This window comes from Dunckerocampus dactyliophorus, chromosome 5 (genome assembly GCF_027744805.1).
Source record: "Dunckerocampus dactyliophorus isolate RoL2022-P2 chromosome 5, RoL_Ddac_1.1, whole genome shotgun sequence".
NCBI lineage: Eukaryota > Metazoa > Chordata > Actinopteri > Syngnathiformes > Syngnathidae > Dunckerocampus > Dunckerocampus dactyliophorus.
This window is the reverse complement of record NC_072823.1, coordinates 7,715,641-7,741,476: the sequence shown is the minus strand read 5'-3', so window position 1 is coordinate 7,741,476 and position 25,836 is coordinate 7,715,641. Positions and strand designations below refer to the sequence as shown.

At 39.1% G+C, this 25,836-nt stretch overlaps 3 protein-coding genes and 1 long non-coding RNA gene across 9 annotated transcripts in view; 1 reads left to right on the top strand and 3 right to left on the bottom strand.

Annotated features, from left to right (window-relative positions):
* Positions 1-1,074: 1,074 nt before the first annotated feature.
* Positions 1,075-9,735, bottom strand: si:dkey-238o13.4 (uncharacterized protein LOC560780 homolog). The gene is made up of 7 exons (XM_054775762.1): positions 9,678-9,735; positions 9,026-9,109; positions 7,766-7,873; positions 4,943-5,082; positions 4,692-4,788; positions 3,312-3,436; positions 1,075-3,129 (listed from the first exon to the last, which is right to left on the bottom strand). The coding sequence occupies exons 1-7, from the start codon at positions 9,733-9,735 to the stop codon at positions 2,953-2,955; spliced, it is 789 nt and encodes a 262-aa protein (XP_054631737.1). The 3' UTR covers positions 1,075-2,952.
* spata2l (spermatogenesis associated 2-like) lies at positions 1,129-17,295 on the top strand. 3 transcript variants are annotated; one of them, XM_054775456.1, is made up of 5 exons: positions 8,649-9,867; positions 11,136-11,465; positions 12,694-13,072; positions 13,149-13,439; positions 15,465-17,295. In XM_054775456.1, the coding sequence occupies exons 3-5, from the start codon at positions 12,707-12,709 to the stop codon at positions 16,356-16,358; spliced, it is 1,551 nt and encodes a 516-aa protein (XP_054631431.1). In that variant the 5' UTR covers positions 8,649-9,867; positions 11,136-11,465; positions 12,694-12,706; the 3' UTR covers positions 16,359-17,295. The 3 variants fall into 3 exon arrangements, with proteins under 3 accessions (XP_054631432.1, XP_054631431.1, XP_054631430.1); XM_054775457.1 differs by lacking the exons at positions 8,649-9,867; positions 11,136-11,465 and adding an exon at positions 1,129-3,153; XM_054775455.1 differs by lacking the exon at positions 11,136-11,465.
* LOC129180974 (uncharacterized) lies at positions 10,403-18,626 on the bottom strand. 2 transcript variants are annotated; one of them, XR_008570328.1, is made up of 6 exons: positions 18,337-18,626; positions 18,038-18,228; positions 17,643-17,774; positions 12,794-16,385; positions 11,310-11,403; positions 10,403-11,221 (listed from the first exon to the last, which is right to left on the bottom strand). It is a non-coding gene; the product is annotated as an uncharacterized LOC129180974 (long non-coding RNA). The 2 variants fall into 2 exon arrangements; XR_008570329.1 differs by having other exon boundaries at positions 12,794-13,397.
* A 374-nt stretch (positions 18,627-19,000) lies between these two features.
* pdf (peptide deformylase, mitochondrial) overlaps positions 19,001-25,836 on the bottom strand; it is a 16,628-nt gene continuing 9,792 nt past the window's right edge. Inside the window, exons 1-4 of one of the 3 annotated variants that reach the window (XM_054776900.1) lie at positions 21,408-21,540; positions 20,067-20,240; positions 19,625-19,991; positions 19,001-19,555 (exon numbers count right to left, since the gene is read on the bottom strand). In XM_054776900.1, coding sequence (XP_054632875.1) covers positions 19,398-19,555; positions 19,625-19,991; positions 20,067-20,207 — 666 coding nt within the window. In that variant the 5' untranslated portion in view covers positions 20,208-20,240; positions 21,408-21,540 and the 3' untranslated portion in view covers positions 19,001-19,397. Of the gene's footprint in view, positions 19,556-19,624; positions 20,241-21,407; positions 21,541-25,836 lie in introns of those variants that run through there. The other 2 variants (XM_054776898.1, XM_054776899.1) reach the window with 2 other exon arrangements.

Here is a 25,836-nt window from a genome sequence, read left to right as displayed (position 1 = left end):
GTGGCCATATTTTAATATATAACATAATTTAAAATACATCACATGAAAACAATTTCATTTTTAATTATTAAATATTAAATGTTAAAAATACAATATTAATTATTGACTTCATGTAAATACATAAAAATAATAAAACCTAACCAATCCTAACTTCTTTTTTTTTTTACAGCTTTTAAGAAAAAGATGTAGACATTGTAGGTGTTTTTTAAAATGATGTCATCTAAGATTTAAAAAAAAATAATAATCACCTAAATTCTATATAGGCCAGTAAGTTTGTTTTTTTTCCACATTTATTTGTTTATTTTTGGGACAGTAAGTCATATGTAATTGTGTGATTACTTTGTATATCATTACCAAAAAAGTTGCATATGTGTGATATTGTGTGTGGTGTAAAAAGCCAAGGGTCTCTCATTCCCTCATCAACATTTTCCTATTAGAATGCGATGACCATCAAGGTCAACATGACAATTTGTGTGCGTGGATTCCATCCTTTCAAGAAGAAGCATTCCCTGTCATCTCCGAATGAAGCTGTCTCGCTAAAGGAACAACTACCAAAGTCATTCCTTGTCCGCTTTTCCAGCAACAACTCCTCTCACTTATGCTCGCTCCAAACCAAGCATGCAGATCTTTCATTGACATGACAAAGGAGCATTGTTGTTGCAAAGACAACAAGAAGCCTCTTCTACTCTGGTCTGAGGTGGCCTCCCGACTCATGTTGACTTGAGCCCAGGGCCCTTTGGCCCAAAACATAAGATGACAATAGAGGGGGGCCTACAGGGGTGTCGCTTGAGAGAGTCACGCTAACGTGGTGCTCAAGCTCTTCAGTCTACTTACAGTACACTACTACGCAGTACAGTATGCAATCACCCTTTGGACTAAGACTTGAGCTTGGATTGGCGATTTGGAAATAAAACAATCATTTTTATTGGCCCATGGCACATTCTAAAAATAAAAGAACTAAAACCAAAATTTACAAGAATAACTCATAATATTATGAGGGGAAAAAAATTAAATTTTAGTTGCAGAGTTGAAATATATATTTATTTATTTATTTATTTTAGTCATATTATGAGAAACTAACAAAACCATTTTTTTTTTAATTAGGTTGGGGAAAAAGTTACAATATTATGGGAATAATGTCATAATATGAAAATTGCTGAAAGTTATTTCAGAAGAAAGGTGAAATATTTTGAAATAATAACATTAAAAAAACAGCAAAAATGGGAAAAAAAGAGCAAAGAGCGATTTTGATAGTAATAGTAGGCTGTTTCACCTATGTGACGAAGCTGAGATGCAGTTTTTTTCTTGAAATATACAGTATATAACTTCTTAGCATATCCACATGTGTTGCTTTACAAAATTACTAAGTGGCCCTTGCATCCTTTCATTTTCACTATGTGGCCCTCACTGGAAAAACGTATGGACACCCCTGGCCTAAATCTATATAAAAACATTAAACAATATATTTTTAAAATCTAGCTATTTTATGCAAAAAAAAAACTATAAATTTGAGTGGCTCAGAAAAACAACTGATAGTCTCAACCAGAACCAGAATATGCACTTGTTCCACTACAGCTACATTCGGGGCGTGTGTGACACAGATCAACCACACACCCTGGCCGGGGCTGGAACCAGCATCCACAGACTGCCTGCTCAATGAAGTTAAAAAGCTCCGCCTTTCAGCTCGTCTGGCTAACACTGCTTAACTCCCAATCAGTCACGATGTGTTGCACTGAGTGAGTCGAGAGCGCTAGCCATCGAGCTAAAATTCCGAGCCATCCGGCACAACTCTTAAGACTCAAGTGGTTGCAATTCAAAGATTAAAAAGGAGAGACGAAGAAGTGGGTCGATATTGCTGTCGTCATTTCCAGTAAGTGCACAACAGCAGTAATGGATTTGGGACGGGACACCCAGGAATTACACTAAGTACACAGTGTACACAGTATACTTTATTGAAGTGAAGTATTCCATTTGAGACACCATATTTATCAGTCTTTGTATATCCATGACAATTTCTTTCATGTTTCTTTCCTATAGTTAGTGCACTTCTGCTCTTTGTGGGTAAGTATCTTCCACAAATTCTTTATTTGCCCCTCAATCCCTCTTGAAGCAAAACCCATATAAGTTGTGTCGTAATGTTTACGCAGCTCTACAAAACACTTAAATGGTACACTGAAAGGCTCTGTCTATCCCAGACTACCGTTTAACCGTTCCGTCTGCCTCCCGTCTGACTGCATCAGACGGCAGCATATTCTAATATTTTGGTCATGGACGGTAGAGAGAACAGCAGGAGTAATGTCCAAATATGCCTATGTAATGTCTGGCTAAGTATGAGTAACTAACCAAATAGCTGAAAAACGTCTGAATTATGTCTATCAACTTCCAAAGGCCAAGCTCCACCCATCACCTCATCACAACAGTCATAGCTCCCAGACCAGGGGTGTCCTTAGTGCGGCCCGGGGGGCATTTACGGCCTGTGGCACGGTCTAAAAATGTAACAAGAAAACTAAAAAAAAAAAAAAAAAAGACAAAATGTTGCATATGATGAGTTCCGTGGCTAAAGGAGGACGAGCTGGCCGCCTGCCCAAGAGCCATAAAAGCCTAAGAAGCGGTAAGATTCCTCCCCGGTAATGCTGAAAATGGCAAAAAAAAACCGCCAGAGAATAGTCGATCACTATCCAAAGCTGGCCGTGGGAAATTCTGATGCCATGTCCGAAGTTTGGAATGTCTGTAAACCAGCTGGAAAACCAAGAAAGTCCAAAAACCATAGGCCTTTGTTTTTCAGAGGGAATCGTTAAACGGCGCAGTGGGACAGAGCCTTAAGGATTTCATCCTGCACACAAACTTTGCTACTAATCAGATTAACAAGAAGAACATAGCGGTGTTTCTACGAAGTTCAGTGACTGGAGGATGTGCAACAAGCTACTGTAGAACTCAGTGGACTTTCCAAATTTAAAGGCTCCCCTGGAGAAAGACAGTTTCTAGGTCTGCGGGGCAGTTGATGGTGAAGACAGTGTGGGATGCGTTTTGTCGCTCCACCAGTTTGGCTACAGCCTCACCCAAGTCCATGTGGTTCAAGTACCCAGGGGCCAATCGCTCTGGAGTAGCTACACCTGTGTTGATAATCACCTGCCAGGACCATGACGGACAAGGGTGAGAACATTAAAGAGGAGTTTTATTGTTTGTACTTTTTACAAAGTGTTGTGATGTCATTTGAATGGATGATATCGCTGTCTATATACATTCTCAGGAAGAATTTTGTTCAACCTTGGAAGTACCACTCGATACACTCTATGTTGTGAATGTCTCACCTGGTAGAGTTTACAGGACGGGTCGGGGTACTCCTCTCGTAGAACCTGGCAGAAGGCCAGGGCGCTGGCAGCCCCTACAGTCAGGAAACCGGTCCCAGGCATCAGAAGCTTTTCACCTGCTCCCCCTGTGAAATAGAGCGTGACTGACTACTAGAACAAAACCTACTGTAGCAACTGTATCACTTTGTACCAGGCTAGATTTACAGGGGTCACCGATTTTTTCCATTATTTTCTGTGGACCGAATTTCTGGGTTGAGGGGGTCCAGTTTGGGGGCGTTAGAATCTCGTCTGTGCTATTTGCGGATGATGTAGTCCTGATGGCCTCATCGGGTTGTGACCTTCAGAGTTTACTAGGGCGGTTCACAGCTGTGTGTGAAGATTCTGGGATGAGACTCAGCACATCCAAATACGACGCCCATGGTTCCCAGCTGGGAAAGGGAGGATTGCACCGTCCGGGTTGGGAGTGAGGTCTTGCCCCAAGTGGAAGAGTTCAAGTATCTCGGGATCTTGTTGATGAGTAAGGGTAGGCTGGAGCGTGAGGTTGACAGGATTGGTGTAGCGCCTGCAGTAATGACGTTTCTGTATCGGACTATCGTAGTGAAGAGAGCTGAGCCAGGAGGCAAAGCTCTCAAAGATACGGTCGATCTTTATTCCTACCCTCACCTATGGCCATGAGTAGGGATGCTCCGATCAGGGTTTTGCTGCCCATCATAAGGCTGGACACACTATGTGTTTATGTTCATTAAACAACCACACACAAATAGTGTTTTGAGGACAAGACATAATTAGTATAATGATAACAAGAGAGTAAAGTTGTTCAGTGACACTTGAAAAAGTTACTACGTGCCCCATGATCGCGATATCCACTTCACCCGTGGGACAAAAAACTCAGGAGAAACTCAGAGTAGAACTTATGCTCCTCCACGCTGAGAGGAACCAGATGAGGTGACTCATCCATCTGGTCAGGACGCGTCCCGGTGCCTCCCTGGAGGGGTGTTCAGAACACTTCCTACCAGTAGGAGGCCTCGGGGAAGACCCAGGACATGTTGGAGAGACTCTCTTAACTGGCCTGAGAACTCCTGGGGATCCGCCTTGAAGAGCTGGACGAAGTAACCGAGGAGAGGGAAGTCTGGGCTTCCCTGCTTTGGCTGCAGGTCCCGTGACCCTACCTCGGATAAGTGGAAGAAGATGGATGGCTTGATGATTGACTGCTGCTATGGACCATTTGGCTCTTGAAGAATGTGAGCGGGGACATTGTTGCATGAATCAAATTAGTTCTTTGTCAAGGCTTCCCATGTACAATGTTTAGGACGTGTTCTGGGCATTGAACTCATTCCTGAGAAGAAGTAGGCAACCACCACGTACCCAATCCAGTCTCACCTGTGATGAAAGTGTAGCTACAGTTGGCATCGTCCCTCACCAAGGGAAAGAAGGCCTTCCATGACACAAATGTACTAAAAAGTAACGACTCAATGACCTGGAGATTTGCAAAGAAAGGAAATATTAATTCAGAATATGATTGACAGTCCCCACCAGTACTATTCAAATCCATGCGATTTCTTTGAAATGATACAATTCTATCTTCCAAGTAGAAGTCTGACATGGTTCTATCAGCCGCCGTGTTTACAAACCCAGTGCAGGTCTTTGAGAGTCTGGGTATGTGGGGGTCCCCCCTGCCACCAGCTGAAGCCCAGAGAGGAAACCACATCTGTAACCTTCCCCACCTTCTGCAGCAGGGCCTCTTTTGCCTTCTCTGCTCCTTCCTCTGACCCTGACATAGAGACAGAATCAAGACTTGAATAAAGACACTACTCCTTAGGTACAGTCTTCATTAGTAGGGATGTCAGTTTTCATCAGTAGGGATATCGGTTGTTTGTGGCGATAATGATATGGGTGCAGGAGTGAGACTTCGTCAAACTGTCCTCTGTGTGGAATTAAAAACCAAGTTTGGCCTTTACATTGTCAATATTTCATTTAGGATGAGTGTAAAGTGTTGTGATTTGCTCTTTGCGTTTAATGCGGCTCCACTTAAATACTTGTAGTACTGCTGACTACTAATGACAAACGGGTACCCCTGCACGCGCTTTCCAGCGACCGCAAAGCACATTGTGCCAAAGAAAACAAGTGCACAAAACGGGAAACTAGGTGAAAACGAAGGAAAAGTAAAACTAAAGTCCGAGGTGTCAAGCGGAACATGACATAAAGCACTGGATGTCTTCCTTCAGTATTGTAACCTCAGGGACTATCACTCAGAGTCACAGGTGAGCTTTTTGGTACTTTTTCTCTAACTTGTATCGCATCTTTTGGTATTTGTCTTGCTTTACACAAACGATGTCCTGGTCCTGCACGAACCATGTCTTCATTACGCCACATTAGTTTGAGGGATATTGAGGAAACCACATATACATATACATATATATATATAGAGAGAGAGAGAGAGAGAGAGAGATCGGGAAGACCTGGGTTCAATTCTCCCCTGGGCATTTCTGTGTGGAGTTTGCATGTTCTCCCCGTGTGCGCGTGGGTTTTCTCCGGGTACTCCGGCTTCCTCCCACATTCCAAAAACATGCAGGTGAGGTTAATTAGCGACTCTAAATTGTCCATAGGTATGAATGTGTGTGAATGGTTGTCTATATGTGCCCTGCCATTGGCTGGCGACCAGTCCAGGGTGTACCCCGCCTGTCGCCCGATGTCAGCTGGGATAGGCTCCAGCATGCCCCCGTGACCCTAATGAGGAAGAAGCGGTATAGAAAATGGATGGATGGATAAGTATTCACCCACTTTGATGGTTTACCCTTTTGTTGCTTTCATAAATCAATCATGGTCAATAAAATTTAGCTTTTTTAATAACAAAATATTGGAAAAAAAAAAAATATTTAATGTCAAAGTGAAAACAGAAAACAGAAAGAAAATTATATAAAATTATATATATAAATATATATATAAATATATATATATATATATATATATATAAATTATATAAAATTATATAAATGAAAATAATTGTCTGCATAATTATTCACCCCCTTTTTAATTTAATGGTCTAATTCAATAGAGGTCCATCAAATTGTTGCCAATAGTCTCACAATCAGTGAAATGAAGATCACCTGAGTGGTGTGGGTGTGTTTCAAGTGATTGAGTTGTAAAACACCAGTATCTGAAGGGTCCAGAGAGTGGTTGATCAGTATTCCTGGCTACCATTACATCATGAAGACAGAAGAACACTCTAAGCAACTCAGGGAAGGGTTATTGACAAGTACAATTCAGGGGATGGTTGCAAAAAAGTTTCCAAGGCACTGAACATCCCTTGGAGTTCAGTGAAATCAATTGTCAAGAAATGGAAGGAATATGGCACTTGTGTGAATCTGCCTGGATCAGGCCGCCCTCGTAAACTGAGTGACCGTGCAAGTAGAAGACTAGTGAGAGAAGCCACCAAGACCCCTACAACTATTCTGAAGGAGTTACAAGCTTCAGCTGCTGAGATGGGAGAGACTGTGCATGGAGCAACTGCTGCCCGGGTTCTTCAAAGTCATTTCAAAGTCAAAGCTTTATGGGAGAGTGGCAATGAGAAAGCCACTGTTGAAGAAAAGTCATATTAAAAGCACGTGAAGGACTCCATGGTCAAGTGGAAGAAGATTCTTTGGTCTGATGAGACCAAAATTGAGCTTTTTGGCCATCAGACAAGACGTCATGTTTGGCGGAAACCAAACACTGCACATCACCAAAAACACACCATGGTGGCGGCAGCATCATGCTGTGGGGATGTTCCTCAGCAACTGGACCTGGAAGGCTTGTAAAGATAGAGGGCAGAATGAATGCTGCAAAATACACTGAAATCCTGGGGCACAATCTTTTTCAGTCTGCAAGAGAACTACGTCTTGGGAGAAGATTTCTTTTCCAGCAAGACAATGATCCAAAACATACTGCAAAAGCTACACGGGAATGGTTAAAAAAGAACCAGGTAAATGTTCTGGAGTGGCCAAGTCAAAGCCCAGACCTCAATCCCATAGAGAATTTGTGGCTGGATTTGAAAAGGGCTGTTCATGCCCGATACCCGCGCAACCTGACAGAGCTTGAGCAGTTTTGCAAAGAAGAATGGAGCAAAATTGCAGTGGGCAGATGTGCAAGACTGATTGAGACCATCCACACAGACTCACTGCTGCGATTGCAGCCAAAGGTGCATCTACTAAATACTGACTTGAAGGGGGTGAATAATTATTCAACCAATTATTTTCACTTATATAATTTTCTTTCATTAACATTACTTTATAAAAATCTGTTTTCACTTTGACATTAAAGACTTTTTTTTCCTATTTTTTTTGTTAAAAAAGTTTATTGACCATGATTGATTTATGAAAGCAATAAAAGGGTAACCCGTCAAAGGGGGTGAATGCTTATGAAAGCCACTGTATATAAGTCGTGTGTGTGTGTAACTAAGGTGACGCGTGACTCACCCACATCCCCCACTATTGTGACAAGATGGTGTTTTGTGTTGGCAGAGATAGATGATCTGAGTCTCTCCAGCCGGTTGTTGTCTCGCGAGATCACTGCAACTTTGAAACCTATGTAAATAAACACACACACACACACACACACCAGCTTGTTCATGAATCCGTTGTAAAGCCTTGCAAAACGCAGCACCTTTAACACAGACACGCTTAATCCTGCTCTCATGTCAGTGAGCATTGACTAATCGCTCAGCGTTATCTTAATGCGTTTGTCAGGGTCATGTGAGGGATGACAGATGGCAGCTTTATGACTTAAAAGCATCAAATTCTTGTTTGGCCAACACAAACAATTGAAGCCCCTCTTCAATGTGGGCATACTTTATACAACTATATTGTACATACATTGTACAAAAAAGTTGAATTTCATTAATTAAAAATTCTAAATAAATCAAATAATTATTTACAGAAAAATTACATTTTTTTAACAAATACAAAATATAGTATACATATATATCATACATACATACATACATAGTGCAAAAGTTTAAATTAATTCATTAAAAATGTTAAATCAATTATTTACAAAATAATTAAAAGACTTTAATAAATCCAAAATATACTATACATATATCACACATATATTGTTCAAAAACGTTTAACTCATTAAAAATGAAAAAGCAATCAAATAATTATTTACAGAATAATTGCAATTCTTTAATAATATCAAATATACTATACAAATACTGTATATCATACATAGATTGTACAAAAAAAATTAAATTTTGCATAATTAAACTTTTAAAATAAATACAACATGTACTATAGATACATTGGTCAAAAATGTTTCATTTAATTAATAACGCATTATAAATAATAACTTCAATTATTAATCAGTTAAAAATATCTGCAATTAACTATTTAATATTAAAATTAAGGCAAAATACATTTTTAAAAATTATATATTTTTTAATCATATTATGTAGTCATACATTAATGCATTTACAGTATGTCTGTATGTATAACTATACTGGATCATATTGAGTGCGTGTGTGCGCGCGCGTGTGTGAAATGATTCTTTCAATTTTTTTTTTAACAAAATAGGAACAATTTTTCAGAAAAAACTTGCTTTAGAATGCTTTCTGATTTGTCTGATAGCATGCAAAATCCTTCTGTGCACATGCTGTAATGAGTTATTACAATGCTATTAACTTGGATTAACTTGGATTAAAAAAGAAAAAGAAAAAGAAGATTGCATTTGCATCTTACCTTTATCCAACAGGGCTTGAACTATCCCAGAGCCCACAGTTCCTGCTCCACCAAGAACCAACACCACCTTGTCTGACATGATGACTCAGCTGCTCAACTTGTCATCTTGTACCATGCTTTTTAAATAAAATACCACCCCATCAATGTCACCCAAGACCCGCCCCAACACTGAGCTGGCTAATGTACATTTTGTCACCTACATGATATACTGCATCAAATATTGCCATCTAGCGGCTAAAGCAGGGTTGTCGAACGTGTGCCATGGAGGGCTGAGACACTGCAGGTTTTCTTTCCAGCCAGTCACTAAAGCAGGTGATTTTTAAAGATCAACACCTTCAGTTTGAGGGAAGGAGCTCATCAATTAAATCACCTGCTGAAGAAACTGGTTGGAGAGAAAACCTGCAGCGTCTCGACCCTCCATGGCACGAGTTTGACACGTGGGCTAAAGGGTCATTTCAGTTCATAACTACAGCCAGTTGTGGCGCAATTGGCACTCTTACGCTTACGCCTACTCTCTCTCCCCAGGTATTGAATTTTAGACACAGTCTAAGTAAGATGTGCCGCTTTAAGGCGTTTAACATACTTCATTTGCATTTTAGTTGGTATTGTACAGTATTATCATAACACACCACACTTTGCGTTTGAAATTCACCGTTGACAAGGGACGCCCGCTCACCCAGAGACGGCCCAGGTGCACAAACCAAACGCATCTCCGTGAAACAAGGAAACGCAGTGTGTCACGTGACTGTGTTTACTTCAAGCGGCTAAATGCGGCTGGGCAACTTCTCGTTGGACCCATAAATGTTTTAATCGTTGACGAGCGTCTCGTGTGGCAGGTACAGGTGAGTTTGACAGCTGAGTTTGCGTGTGTTTTGTCAACTGATAGTGTTTGTCGATGAATGAGAACCACTGTGTCGGTGTGAGTCGGAAGCTAGCAAGAATTTGAGATGTCAAATTTCATGCATTCTTGTCGACATTCTGAAAATAGCTTGCTTTTGGGCGGAACGTCAGAAATTCTACAAATGTGGTATGATGTCTTTTACATCGACGAGAGTCGCTGTTTAATTCGGCGTGTATCTTTACAGAAACACTTTGCCGCCTAACATGGTAAGCTTTAGGATTGTTAGCCTGGCTGGGTTAGCTTTTCCTGATCGGACGCAGTGCTCGGTTGCGGTGAACCAAGGCGGAACAACTTAAAAAAAAAAATAAATAAAAAGTCGATTGGTGCCATATTTTCTCAAACGAAAAAATACTAGTCGGACATTCTAAAAATACAGTTAAACAAGACAAATAATAAAAAAAAAAAATCAGTCTCCCGAAGAGTTCCGTTCCTACCAACATAAAATGGCATCATAAAAAGATGAAATACAAGAATGATATGCTATATGATATGTTTGTTTCAGACGTGCGTAACAAGTTCGATAAAGGAACATCATCACATGGTTACATTAGCACAGTTCAACATGTCTGACAAGGAGTAGGAAGGTATTTAATCCTCCCATTTCCAAATGTCTATTACTGATAATTCATTAATATCATAGCTTTTACTTGTTGACACTTACAATATATTATTTTCCGACATTTGTCAATCATTTTTTCCCCACTTTTGTATGAAAGGAAAGAATGGTATTTAAAAAATAAATAAAAAATCAGAAGAAAATATCAGCTAAAATAATGACACTATAAACCGTGTGCAGTGTTAAGGTAATCTCCAAGAGAAATTCACATTTTGAACATTTCTCCAAAAAATCAGAATAAATAATCAAAGCAAGACAGGCAAGATAAGAAAAATAAGAAAATAGAATAAGAATAAATCAATAATACGGAACAGTTCACTCCAATACATAATAATAATAATACATAATAATAATTATTTGTGATAATGTAATCCAGTAAGTAAGTAGTAAGTCCAGTCCTGTGTGTGTTTGTACTGCTCCCCCTCTGTTGTGTTGAAAAGCTGCATGGCATGGGGGAGGAATGATCTGCTCAGTCTTCCGGTTGAGCAGGACAGTGATAGTAATCTGCCACTTGAACGTCTCTTCTGTTGGGAGATGATGCTGGTTGTCCATGATGGAAAGGAGCCTCCTCGGTGTTCTTTGCTCTGCCATAGATGTCAGGCTGTCCAGCTCAGTGCCAATGACAGAGCCTGCCTTCCTCAAAAGTTTGTCCAGCCGTGTGGCGTCCTTCTTCTTGAGGCTGCTCCAAAAGAAGGAAAGGGAATAAATAATAAGTTTCAAAAATGATACATTGGGAATAAATTGCTAACAATAACAGTTGGACCAACCAGTGTTGATTTCTCCACTTTCTGAACCATGTCTAATTTCACTTTCACTTTCCTTTTCTTTGACGGCCTGCCATCAGATGAGTTTAGCCTGATGCTTGGGGGGAAAAAAGTCAATGAAAAAGAAAAAAGAGCAATGTATTCTTCCACTACATGCATGCAAGTAGTTCTCTTTTTCTTGTCTTCTTTCTTGTAAGTCATTTGTGGGAGTCATAACATGAGGACCGGCTGTGTTAGATATTACACTGATGCACTTTGTTGTTTATAACATAAAGCTAAGATGCGGCTGTTTAGTTCAGATAGTGTAGCACAGGGTTTTCCAAAGCGCATGCCGGCGGCCATTTGTGGCCCGCGTCTGTTTTCTTTATTGGTCCGTGGCACATTCAAAATATAAGATTTTTTTTAAAATTATATAATATGCATATATTTATATATATACATGAAAAAACAACAGCAAAATGAAAAAATCAGCAGTAATTTTACAATGAATAAAGTCAAAATGTTAAGCAAAAAAAGTTGAAATCCAAAAAGAAAAAGTCGTTTAATTTTAAATTTGTAAAAATAATATGAGGAAAAATAACTTCATTTTGGTTGCATAAATTTGAAATATTTAAAAAAAAAAAAAAAAAAAAAAAAAAAGGTTTTTTGAAGTTGGAATTTTTTGAGAATCAAACTAAACAGAATAAAGTTGCAATTTTTGTAAAATTAGGTTGGGTGGAAAAGTTATCATGCGAATCAGTTGAAAATATCATTGAAATAAAGTCCTAATATAAGAGGAAAGTTGAAGTAGATGGGGAAATTAAAAAAAAAAAAAACAGCAAAAATGGAATAAAGTCAAAATATGAAGAGAAAGAAGTCGCATTTTAACAAGAATAAAAGTTGCAATTTTGCGAAAACAAACTAGCATAAAGTGGAAATATTAAAGAAAAAAGACTTTTTTCAGAATATTACGAGAAACAACAGCAAAAAGTTTTAATTTTTGGGAAACTTGGTTGGGGAAAAAGTTAGAATATTATGTGAATAAGTCATAATATTATGACAAGAACTAAGATTATGTAAGAAGAAAGTTGAAATATTTGGGGAAAAAAGAGCTAAGAGTGAAGTTGATATTAATAATATGGTTTTTCTCCTGTATGACAAAGCGGAGATGCAGTTTTTTTTCTTGAAATATATCTAACTTCTTAGCAAAATATCAACGTGGCAAAGTTGCATCCTTTCATTTTTCACCATGTGGCCCAGGCCCCAGGGTTAGAATATTTTCACATTGGATTGCTTTTAGCATCTTCTAATGATACATGTTTGATTATTATTATTATTATTATTATTATTATTATTATTATTATTATTACAAAGCATTTTTCTAATCATTTGATCTCTCATCCCTCAGCTGATAGGCCGAGATGAGCATCTTTCAAGAAAGAGCAAAACATTTGGTGGCCGCTTATGGTCACGTGTTGGAGCAGCAGATCGTGAAGCGAGGCTCCTACCTGGCGTGTGGAAATGAAGAGCTGTGGAAGCAGGCGGAGGAGTTACTCAGGGAGGAGAATGCTCAACAAGCACACTGCTTGGGCCTGGAGACTCTCAAGGTGATGGAAGAGTCGCTCAGAATGGAAGCCGCATCAACAAAAACACAGAGAGCAAGTAGCGGCAAACACGTGAAAGCAAGAGGAGGCTTGCAAGGTCTAGGGAAAGCATTTGAGGTTCTGGAACAAGCTGCTCTCAACCTGTACCTTGGACCCTGGAGGGAGGAGTACAAAGAAGTCAAGGTTGATGATGGATTAAAAAAAAAAAGTGCTTTATACAGTATTTTCCTGAATAACATTTGCTTCTCTCTTCTCCCAGATGTACTCCGGCATGTTCACGCACTACATCAAACCCGTGCTGTCCGCCACCCAGATTGAGAAGCTTTTTGGTTTGCTGGGATACCAGTACTCCACGCGGCGGGAGCAGCTTCAGCTCCAGTCCCTCAGAGTCGGCCCAAACGTGTTGGAGGATCTCCTCCGCCTGTCCTGCGCCTTCTTCCTGGCACGCTGCGAGTGCCGACTTCTCCTGGCAGCCCTGGAGAAGGGCGGCGGTGATGCCCAGTGGGAGCTGTGTGTGGTCAGGGAGAGACAGCGCGGACATAGCCTCAAGGTTTGCCGCAATTCATTTCTTCCGGGGAACGAGTTTCATCTAATTTGCATAATTGCCAATGACGCAGAATTCGGTGTCTGTGTGTGGACAGGTAAAATGGAGCTTTTTGGTTTGTGTCATAAGAAATCCGCAGCTTTATCATGTTTTTTAAACCCCTTATTGAACAACAGAACATGAAGTTACAAATTACAGTTTCAAACACACAAACATGCACGGGCAATTTAAAAAAAAAAAACATCTATGATGTGTCCTGGGCTCCATATATTGCAGATCTAATATCTCACTATAATGTAGTAATGTAGTATTGAGGGGAGTACCCAACACTACAGTACCCAGCATGCCTTGTAGGCGCTTTGTGAATAACTGTTAAAATGACGTGTTTGTTGTTTGCGCGTAGCCGTCGTTACGCACACAGAATGCTACTTCATTGTTGTTGTGTGTTAAGTACTTACCTAAAATTTTTGGGTGGGGAAAACGGGGGAGTTTGTGGAATTTTTGGAACGTGGGGAAAAACTAGACAGATGAAAGACGAGCGCCTGAACATTTTGAATCGTTTCAGAAATCCACACGTGTAAAAATGATGCATTCATTTCCGGAATTGTGGAAAATTTGAATTATTAGAAACGAGTGATACAGTGTCACTGCAAACTGCAACCACAATAATAAACATAAGGCAGAGATTCTATTTTATTCTATTCTATTCTATTCTATTGTATTCTACACAGGTGTCCAAAGGGCAAGGGCCACATCGTGAAAAATGAAAGAATGCAACTTTGACATTTTGGAAAGCAACACATGTAGATATGCTAGAATCATAGGAGAAGAAGTTCCATAAATTTGAAGAAAAAAAGCTGCATCTCATCTTTGTCATGTAGGTGGAAAAGCCTCTTATTATTTATTTCTTTTTTTCTTTTTCCCTCATAGATCAACTTTTTAAACTACTAAAAGACATTATTTTTCTACATATTACAAGGTTATTTCTCATTTTTGCGACATTCTTTCCCATTAGAATACATTTTTGTCTTTTACATTTATATCTATATATTTGTATTTTGACTTTATTCTCATACAATGACAGCTGTTTGTTCCATTTCTGCTGGGGTTTTTTTTCCAACTATTTTAACTTTCTTTTTTCAACTTTTTCTTCTCATGATTATGATTTTATTCCCATATTTTGACTTTATTCCCATGATATTATAACATTTTTCCCAACCTAATTTTCCAAAAATTACAATGTTATTTTGTTTAGTTTCTCATTAGATTATGACTTTTTTTCTTTTAACATTTTCACTTTATTCTCGTAAAATTACAGCAGTTTTTTTCTATTTCTGCTGGGGGGGGGTTCCCCAACTCTTTCAGCTTTCTTCTTTTCAATTTTTTCTTGTGATTATGACTTTATTTCCATCATGTTTTTACTTTATTCTCGTAACATTAGAACTCTTTCTGCAAATGAATTTTCCAAAACATTACAACTTTGTTGTAATGTTTCGTTGTTTGTTTCTCATAATGGTGACTTTAAAAAAAACATCTTTTTTTCTTTAATATTGGATTTTGTATAGGATTAAATAAGCTTTGCTTCTTCCTACTCCTTTGTGGACAAGTGGAACTATGAATTGTATTCCAATGTAACTTATAGGCACGTTCAAAATAAATTAAACTATTACCATTATGTAGTATTAATATTTCAATATTTAATTAGGTTTTTCTCATAAAATTATGAAATTTTCACATTCGATGACAACTTTTTTTTAATCTCTAAAATTACTGCCGATTTTTCAATTTTTTCCCAGTTTTTTTTTTTAAGTTTTTATGTTAAATTAGATTTTTTAGAATGTGTGGCAGGCCGATAAAAACAGCTGCGGGCCGCACTTTGGACACCCCTCTTCTATATCATTACAACTTATGGCGTATATGTTAGGAACTATAATGCACACGTGTTTTTCATACTGTATCCTTCGGACCACAAAGTTTGCTTGAATGTGACTTGAAAGATGCGCTGATGAAAAATGTGTGTCACCATACTAGGTGGCGCTGGACAACACGAAGAGGACGATGGGAGTCAAACAGCCGCTGATGGAGTCTGATGGGGAATCAGATGTGGATCTGTACACAGACAAGCAGGTTAACGGGGGACAGAGGGTGACGGTCGTTCATGACGACGACAGCCCCCACATGCCGGCGCGGGCTGTCCGCAACAACGGTCCCCTGTCCTTCCCATCCTCCAGAGAACACATTTGCATCTCCACACTCAACTGCCAGCTCGCTAGCGCGTCCGAGTCGGAACCGTTCGGACGCTCCTCATCCAGTGTGGGCCGGCACATCGAGGAGTCTGTTGATGCGGACCTCCAACCTCGCAGTCTGCAAGCTGATAGGATAGAGGCGGAAAGCAGCAGAGTTTGCAGTTGCCTCCGCTCCCCTCGCCTCCACCTGAACCAGTGCGTCGACTGCGACGCTTTCCACGACACCTCCTGCGCCACGCTTCTGCGGTGCTCCCGCGAAGGCCACCAAGTGCGGCTCCCGGTCAAGATGAAAGAAGTGGCGGCGGCGTCCAACGTATCGCCGACCCTCAGCAGCAGCACGGCGATGTCGGCTTTGTCTCTGTACGATAAGCCCAAGTCACTGAGCCTCATTCACCAACCAATCAGCTACCACGACTGCTGCGACCTCACCCGCCCCGACCCCCAGCTGGCGTGTCTCAACTGCCGAGTTTTCCACGCTGCGTCCTGCGACGGCATCAGCTTGTGCCAAATCCAGCACAAGCTCAAAGAACTGGCTCGCTGCGGCTGTGGGCGGCCGTGCACCAGAAAGCCCATGGTCCTGTGCAGATATTGTGCCAATGAGTATTGTAAAGACTGTTGGTACCGAAGCCCCTTCACGTGCGCCTGTGGCCAAACACTCGACCAGGTGTCTTCCGTCTGATTTCTTTGCACTCCTTCCTGATAGTGCCTTAAACGTGGAAAGAACACAGCATTGAATCAGAGGTTCAAACATTGCCTTATAGCAGGGGTGTCCAAAGTGTGGCCAGGGATCCATTTGCGATCTGTGGCTGTGTTCTGCAGGACATTCTAAAATAGAACTTACCAAGAAAACTAAAAAAAAAACAATAACAGCAAAAATTGGTTCATTTTACAAGAATAAAGTAAACCGTTGTAATCTATCTAGAAAAAGTTGAAGTTTTACGAGAATAACGTAATATTTTTTAGGAGGAATAATGTCATTTTCGTAGCATAAAGTTGAAATATTTTTTAAAAAGCTGTTCATTTTTTTAAGTCAAAATATTATTAAAAGCAAACAAAACAACAAATAAAGTTGTATTTTTTGGAAACTGATGTTGCGGGAAAAGTAATGTTACCAGCATAAAGTCAAAATCTAAATGTTACAAAAAAATATGTGGTAATATTATGACGTACAAAATAAAGCTGTCATTTTTGGAAAATGAGGTTGGGGGGGGAGCATATTATATAGATGATTTAAGAAGAATTTCTGAAATATTTGAAAAAAATGAGATGCAGTTTTCTTGAAATGTATGTATCTTCTTTGCATATCTTCGTGTTGCTTACAATGTGGCCCTTGCTGGAAAAGGTTTGGACACCCCTGCCTTCCAGCTTCATAAACAAATGGTATGTTTAAGTGCACTCCCTTTTTCTATGTAGCTACTGCTCAGAGCATTTGTTAGCCAATGGCCAGAGTTGCTTTCTTTTTTTTTTTTAATTACTCCATTGTTGGGATTTCAAAGCACACGTGTTGTTTCTGTTGTCAGCAGGCGGATTGATTATACGAAATGCATACTTTGAAAGGATGTAGTTTTGAATGAAATGATTGTGTTTAATAAAATCAGATGTCTATCTGAAATGAATTAGTCTCGTAATACTGACGCTGTTCCAAATGGAAAGATTCACAAGTTGTATTGTCATATGCACAGTAAAAGAAAGAAAGAAAGCACAAGAATACAGTAATCCCTCATTTATGGCGGTTAGTTGGTTCCACATGCAACTGTGATAAGTGAATTTCCGCTCAGATCCCATTATAAATTGAATATTTTCGTAGTTATGGCATAGAAAGCTTTACTTTCTTCTAAATTTGATTTTTAACATTTGTACAGCCCTCTAGACATGAGCTAACACCCCTATAGTCACCTTTACATTCCTATTACCTAATATAGTAGATACAATAAGAGAAAGTAAGCCATTTAAGACAGCTTACCTTGTAGGGGAGCAGAATCAGTGGCGGACAGGAAGTGACATCGGGGTTTCAGAGTTGTTTTAGCCACTGAACTCTATACTACTGGAAGGGGCGTCCCTGCTGACCGCATGAAGCCATTGGTCGGCCATCTTGCTTCACCCAAAAAAGCACACACGCATACACATTCACTACATTTATTATGTTTCGGTATAAAAAAAAATTAACACGAATTAATAAAAATTCAATTGAAACAGAGTAAATTTACTAGACCCAAATCTCAAAATTTCCCTCCAGTTTAAGTTTTTTCCTACCTCTATTGTGTGAAATTACAATGCATAACAACTCAATTTCAGTGTTCACAAGGTATGTGTTATGATAAGGATCTACGTAGTATCAAAGTTAAATGCAACGCATACCTTTAGAAGATGATCAGGAAAGTCAAATATTGTTGGAACTGCATTTTGTCGTAATCGAACAGTCTGGCTGGTCCTGTCGAAGTTCTCCTCGGGGAAATGACTACAACAGAGTTGCGATCTGGCTGCAGGAATCCACCTGTCTCTCCGCATATTTACTACCCATTGCTTTAGAAGTTGAGCAGTGTGGAAATCTAAAGGAGAATAAGGGGTCATTTACAACTACTTAGATGAAAAGATGCTTACAGATTTAAAGTATCTATTTTCTTAACCATTTTTATTATTTATAAGCATTTACCTACCTGTGAAATGTAAGTCCCTTCTCGCGATTTTCACAATTTGTGTAATTAATAGCAGCACAAGACGGCATCTCGAACTCCTCTTAGTTCTGAGGCTTTCTTTTTTTGGGTGAAAAAACATGGCGAGTTCTATACTTCCGGTGGCTTCAATCCTCCAATGCGCAGCAAACGATCGGGGCCATTCCAGTTATAGAGTTCAGTGGTTTTAGCTTGTTGTGGGGTGTGGCCGCAACGGTAACCGTTATTTTGCCTGTTGTGAGATCATTTAAACATGCAATAAAAGCCGTGAGCAAGTCTGCTGCTTGTCTCACCGAACAATTACGGACACCTAGTGGCCAATGTGGAATACTACATTCACAAGTTGAATGGTGGTCTTAATGGCTCATACTGTATTTGTATTTTAGTTCATTTGGCTATTTTTATGCTTGAAAATGCTTAATTTGGGCAAAAAATATATACAATTTGTTAAATATGCATTTTTCTTTTGCTAATAATAGGTCGTAACCAACCATGAGACAGCCACAATGTAACAAGGGACTACTGTGTACATCAGTGACGTGCGGTGAGGTCCGTAGCTGGTGAGGCACATACTCCTTTGGAGTTTTTTCTAAACATTAATACTTAAGAAGAGAAAATTTCCTTTCAAACACTTCTTAGTCCCATTTATTTGTTTTTAGAAACTGAGAAACATTTACGGTTTTGTACCAGTACAGTACAAGCACCCTATCATTCTGCAGGAAAAGCTTTGATACTTTGTTGTAAAAGTCTAATCAACTCCTGCTGAGCTTGGAAAGCTAATCCTCCATCTTGGCAGTGAAATTCATTCATTTACTCATTCATTCATTCATGCATTTCACTTGCTGCTCTCCCACTGGTGCTGCTGCTGTCAAAAATAATCCTCTCTATGGAAGGACGGCAATGACAAGCACCTTTTAGCTGACGCATGCTCAAAACCCTTTAGGACGACACGAGTACTGCAAGCACCTCCTGTAGACATTTCTCTGTATTTTACTGTTCGTAGTATTTGACTGTCCCCAATCCATGACTGTGTGTTGTGAGGGTTTCTATTCATTGTGCGCCTGCCAGCTGACATTGATGAAAGTTTTGCTGTCCATGTGGTCGATGTAGAGAACGCCATCCAAGTGGTCCATCTCATGCTGCAGGATCCGAGCCGGCCATCCGGTGGCCTGCCAAGTTACACCTTCTCCGGTCTCGTTCAGGCCTGGGGAGGACATGTACAGACTGTTGTCAGTCTGCGTTAGTGAGTCTCCTAAGGTGTAAAAAGACATACCTGATACTTCCACAGACAGGAAGCGGGGAACTGTGGCAGAAAAGCCTGAGATGCTTTCACAGGCCTCCTGGAAGAGCACTTGTGTCCTGTCCAGCACCCTTAGCTGGGGGTTGACAAATATTCTCAGTGGCTGGAAAGACAGACCACGGCCTTTCCTTGACGCGGGCAAACTCTCATCCAACATCTTTTGAGGGTACTCCAAGGCCAGGATTCGGAGTGGAACCCCGATCTGTGGGGCACTCAGTCCAACACACTCAAGTTTACGCATCACTTTGACAAGAGTGGTGATGACTTTCTGAACCTCAGGACCTTTAATCGAGGAAGGGTCAACAGCTGCAGCTCTAGACCGCAGCACTGGATCACCGACCTGACACACGTGATGGTACGGAGGAGTGGGAGAGGGCATCATCTTGCGTTTCATGTACTGAAAGTAGGAGCGCACCTTGACGTCGGTGCTGTGAGGGGAGCTTGCAGCGGGCACAAGAGAGCGGCGTAAGGTGTGCGCGAGAGGAACGGAAGGGGCCGCGCAAAGTCTCAAACCCAGGCGGGACAGCTGAAGCAGTGAAGAAGGCGATCTGGACATCGTGGAGCTTCAGCCAGGAGGTCACGGACAATTCTGCAGGAACGACACAGGGAAGAAGATCGGGGTGTCCAAACGTTTTTCCAGCGAGGGCCACAAAGTGAAAAATGAAAGGATGCTACGTTGCCACTTTTTTTTTTTTTTAATTTTCCAAATATTTCAACTGTCTTCTTAAATAAATAATCTTTGTACATTTTCTTCATATTATAACCTAATTTTCCAAATATTACAACTTTATTTTGTTTTGTTTTTCCAAATATTTTGACTTAAAATGATTTTAAAAAATGTTCTTGAATATTTCAACACTATGATACTAAAATGGCATTATCTTTCCTCATAATATTACAACTTTATTCTCATAAAATTGGAACTATTTTCTTGTTACGACTTTTTTCTAATATTTTGACATTATTCTTGTAAAATTACGTTTTTTTTTTCCCATTTCATGTTTTTTTTCCAACCATTTAAAATGTCTTCTTGTACATTTCCTTCTCTGTATGACTTTATTGTAATATTATGACTTTATCCCCATACCATTACAACTTTTTCTTCAACCAAGTTTCCCAAAACGTACAACTTTTTTTTTTTTGGTTTATTTCTCATTGCAAGGAACTTAAAGCAGAAGCACTGTTATATGTTTCACTACTGATTTCCCGATGTACAACATTTTTCCTCATAGTATTACGATTTTATTCTCATAAAATTATGACTTTTTTCGTGAGATTACAACTTTCTTTCTCTTAATATTTTGACTTCATTCTTGTAAAACCACAGATGATTTTTCAATGTTTTCTGTTGTTTTTTTGTTGTTGTTGTTGTCGTTGGTTTGCTTGTTAAATTATATTTTTAGAATGTGCCGCGGGCCGCACTTTGGACACCACAAGTGGAGCCAATTGGAATTGTTCTGAACTGGTTTCACTCTTGGTTTAATGGTTCAGCAAAGAACTGTCGTTGCACACTTACTTAACCAACTTAAATTGACGCTCGCAATATTTGCGTTCTTCTTCTTCTGTCTTTTAAAGGTCCATAGTGTGTCCTTTTATTAAACAAGCTAAATAGCCTAATGGTCTTATTTATACAACATCAGTTATTTATGACAATTAAATACGTTTTATAATGGCAGACGTGTCCAACCAGTACCGTCAGTTCAATGTCACGTTGTGGCAAAATCTTTACGCAAGTAAACACACCCTTTATACGCACGTTTTTTTTCTATTTCCAGCGATGTTTCATGCGTGCGCCATGTTTGTTGCGACGTTTTCCAGCAGCAGGAATATTTTTTAATTCATCAGTCGTGTTGTTTTTCTACCATTTGTTACTGTAAGCAGAATCCAACCTCAGTTTTGTACACTTCCGGGTCAACATTGATATAGTGCTTAAATTTCACAATAAAAGTATTACAGGGTATTTACCGCGGTTCTCTTACGTTCAGGGTTGTGCTACGGAGAGCTTTTATTTTGACGACAACCCTATGTCAAACAAAAGCGTGAATACAGTGTAGAATACTACTGTAATGGCGCCGCTTGGGTTTCAGGAGAGACCAGCAATGTACTTCAATGGCTTTATTAACAAGCAGAGAACACATATACGGTAAATATTAACACAGGAGCTGTTCTCGGCCACACTGCTAACCATGCTTATGCTCAGCATTCAACTAGTGACGTCACAAACGTCACACCCAGGCCCCGCCTCTTAAAGGCGCACGCAAGTCACGTTTTCTGAATGCCTTATAATTGTATTTTCGTTCATTTAGCCATGTCATGCTTGAAAATGCTTCATTTAGGCCAGGGGTGTCAAACTCGTGCCATGGAGGGACGAGACAATGCGGGTTTTCTTTCCAGCCGGTCACTAAAGCAGGTGATGTTAATGAGCAACACCTTCAATTTGAGAGAAGGAGCTCATCAATTAAATCACCTGCTGAAGAAACTGGTTGGAGAGAAAACATGCAGCGTCTCGGCCCTCCATGGCACGAGTTTGACACATGTGATTTAGGCCAAGAACATGTCAAAGTCAATCTACAAAAATAGGTGTATTAGAAAAACGTGGATAAGGTACACAATCACACTTCTTGGAGACACACTGTTGCAGCCAAAATCAACAATAATTAAAGCTATAGACACACAAAAGGGTGTCCAAAACGTTTAAACCATCTAAATTCCAGCATAAAGACCAACACACTTCCAATGTGTTTTCCAATTCAAAATTGGTGAAAAACAATATATCATATCATATGCAGGGGTGTCCAAGGTGCGGCACAGGGACTATTTGTGGCCCTCAGCTCGTTTTTCTATTCGCCCTGATAAATACAACTAAACAAGAAAACATTTTAAAAAAAGCAAACATTTAACATCGAGCAAAAAGGCATAATATAATGAGAAAAAGCTAAAATGTTAAAACCAATAAAATTAATGAGGAACTAATGACTAAGGCACATACATTTAGACTAGTTACTGAGGAACTAATGACTAAGGCACATACATTTAGACTAGTTACTGAGGAACTAATGAAGAACTAATGAGGAACTAATGACTAAGTCACATACAATTAGACTAGTTAAAGAGGAACTAATGAGGAACTAATGACTAAGGCACATAAATTTTGATTAGTTACTGAGGAACTAATGAACTAATGAAGAACTAATGACTAAGGCACATAAATTTAGACTAGTTACTGAGGAACTAATGAAGAACTAATGACTAAGGCAAATAAATTTGGACTAGTTACTGAGGAACTGATGAAGAACTAATGAGGAACTAATGACTAAGGCACATTAATTTAGACAAGTTACTGAGGAACTAATGAAGAACTAACGAGGAACTAATGACTAAGGCACATAAATTTAGGCTAGTTACTGAGGAACGAATGAACTAATGAAGAACTAATGACTAAGGCAAATATATTTAGACTAGTTACTGAGGAACTGATGAAGAACTAATGAGGAACTAATGACTAAGGCACATAAATTTAGACTAGTTACTGAAGAACTAATGTGGAACTAATGACTAAGGCACATTCATTCAGACTAGTTACTGAGGAACTAATGAATAACTAACGAGGAACTAATATATAACTAACAAGGAACTAATGACTAGGGCACATAAATTTAGACTAGTTACTGAGGAACTAATGAAGAACTAACGAGGAACTAATGACTAAGGCACATACATTTAGACTAGTTACTGAGGAACTAATGAAAAACTAACGAGGAACTAATGACTAGGGCACATAAATTTAGACTAGTTACTGAGGAACTAATGAAGAACTAACGAGGAACTAATGACTAAGGCACATACATTTAGACTAGTTACTGAGGAACTAATAAAGAACTAACGAGGAACTAATGACTAAGGCACATACATTTAGTCTAGTTACTGAGGAACTAATGAAGAACTAATGAGTAACTAATGAGTAGTGATTAGGGTTAGGTAGGTTTGTTCCTCATTAACTACTGTAATTTTGTGTACCTTATTGTGTTACCATAGACTTTTTCTCCAATATGACAATGCTGAGATGCAGGTTTTTTTCTTGAAATATATGTCATTTATTAGCATATCTACATTTCCAAAAGATCAAAGTGGTAAAGTTTCATCCTGTCATTTTTTACTATGTGGCCCTCGCTGGAAAAATGTTTGGATCCCCCTGGATTATGCTGGACGTTTCAGTAATGGACGATGTCAAAGGATGTTCCACCAGTAGGGGGCGCCAAATAAATTACCCATTCACGTTCAGTGGGAAAATTGTCACAGAAAATATGAAATGACAGTAAATTGTAAGTGAAATTGTATTATTGTGTGAATGCTTTTCAGCATTTACATGACCAAACAGAGAGTAACTGTATTATCATTTGAAGAGTGGTATTTTGATGGAGCTCTGGCATTGCATTGTGCAAATAGTCCAGATGACGTTGGGGTCATTGTGTCAGACATTGACCCATGTCCTGTAGACCTCTCACATGGAGCTACATCTGCTCGCCTTTGGACGCTCGTGTTTATTCACCGACTGAGCCAATGAGCGGAGAGGAGGTCGGCTTACTTACTGTACGTCCAGTGGCACCCACGATGCACCCACATGATGTTCAACTGTTTGCACATACTTTGTTGGAAGTAAAAGACGCAACTTTCCGCTTACAGGGAGTCATGGGCTGTAAACACTTTCCTCTGGTTGCACACATGTTTACAAGGTGTACTGGATACGTACAGCTTCTCCCATGCAGGCTAGATGAGGACATTTGTTATGAGCATAGTCTTTGACCTGACTGTGACCCTTGATTCTTACTTCTTTGGGAAAAATACATTTGATGGATGCCAATCTTCTGACAGCTAGAAGCAATGCACAGCAGCGCAGCAGGTGGAAACATGAAGATAAAGATTGGAAATGAGAGGCGGGCAAGCCTGTTTGTGTCACATCATAAAATGCTTGTCACAAGCAAACTGAGGGGCATTCAATGCCAGGGGTGCCGTTTCCCAAAAATTGCTTTTCCGTGGCAATTTCGGAAATATTTATGTGGATGAGCAAGGTTTGCTCTAGGATTTTTTGAAGCTGTGGCGGTGGGCTGCATGGGAGGGCGGACTGTCGTCGCTGTGTCGTGCTGCTGCTGCGCCTCCTATTAAAAAAAAAACAAGCTGTACACGCAACATGTTTCAGGTGCACAACATCAACACATGTAGCGGAAACCCTGATTTGGGTTTATTTACAAACTAGAGAAAAGATTTCATTTAATTTAATTTTGAAATGTTATTTAATTTAATTTAGTTTGAATTTTAATTTAATTTAATTTTGAAATGTAATATAATTTTGAAGTTTAATTTAATTTATTTTTTAAATTTAATTAAATTTTGAGATTTAATTTAATTTTTAAATTTATTTTAATTTAATTTGGGTCCAAAATTTAAGGCATGTTATTTAAGTAATAAACACCCTGTTTATGTAAATACTATATAAATATTGTATAGGCCAAAACATTTTGGGCAATTTCTTTTCATCTCAAATGTTAGATAATTCATAAATTCCCTGATTGTTTAAATATTATGTAAATATTACATAGACATTTGTGTTAGTTCATTAACAACCCCCTTAGTTATGTAAACACTACATAAATACAGTATATATATAAAGGACGAAACATTAAGTAAAGTAATAAATAGTAAAGTAAGTCATGAATTAATTATATAAAATATTAAAAAATAAATACTATTATGTAGGCCAAAACAATTTAAGCAATTTTTTATAATTAAAAAAAAAAACATTATACTAATAATGTGGACGATGGATTACCTTCTTTTTTAAGTCTTCTAATCAATAATAATAATAAAAAAGAAGAAATCATTTCTGGCTAATTTTAGGGAATCAATTAAAGGCAAGGTGCTGTTTTTTTTAAGTTGTTTCATTTTCAACTTGACTTCCATTATTCTTAATTTTTTTTATTTATTTTGACATGCAAAATAGTTATTTTCTTTTCAAGCCAATAAAAAACGAGCTGCGGGCCGCACTTTGGCCATACCTGCCCTAATCAGCACCACATTATGGCAAATCTTTTTTCTTGTACTCGATGTTCTACTGGAAAGTGTTGTTGGCGTGTTTGTCAGCGATTGTTGATTTAACCTAAAGTGACTGAACAGTCTGGAGGCTTGTT

Excerpts from the sequence above, each read along its gene's own strand:
- si:dkey-238o13.4 (XM_054775762.1), bottom strand. The coding sequence starts at position 9,735 with ATGCGTTTGGTTTGTGCACCTGGGCCGTCTCTGGGTGAGCGGGCGTCC. Across the intron at positions 4,789-4,942 it reads CTCTCAAAGACCTGCACTGG|GTCATTGAGTCGTTACTTTT; the intron begins GTTTGTAAACAC and ends GCAAATCTCCAG. Across the intron at positions 3,437-4,691 it reads TAGCTACACTTTCATCACAG|GGGGAGCAGGTGAAAAGCTT; the intron begins GTGAGACTGGAT and ends TCTATTTCACAG.
- spata2l (XM_054775457.1), top strand. The coding sequence starts at position 12,707 with ATGAGCATCTTTCAAGAAAGAGCAAAACATTTGGTGGCCGCTTATGGT. Across the intron at positions 13,073-13,148 it reads AGGAGTACAAAGAAGTCAAG|ATGTACTCCGGCATGTTCAC; the intron begins GTTGATGATGGA and ends CTCTTCTCCCAG. Across the intron at positions 13,440-15,464 it reads AGCGCGGACATAGCCTCAAG|GTGGCGCTGGACAACACGAA; the intron begins GTTTGCCGCAAT and ends TCACCATACTAG.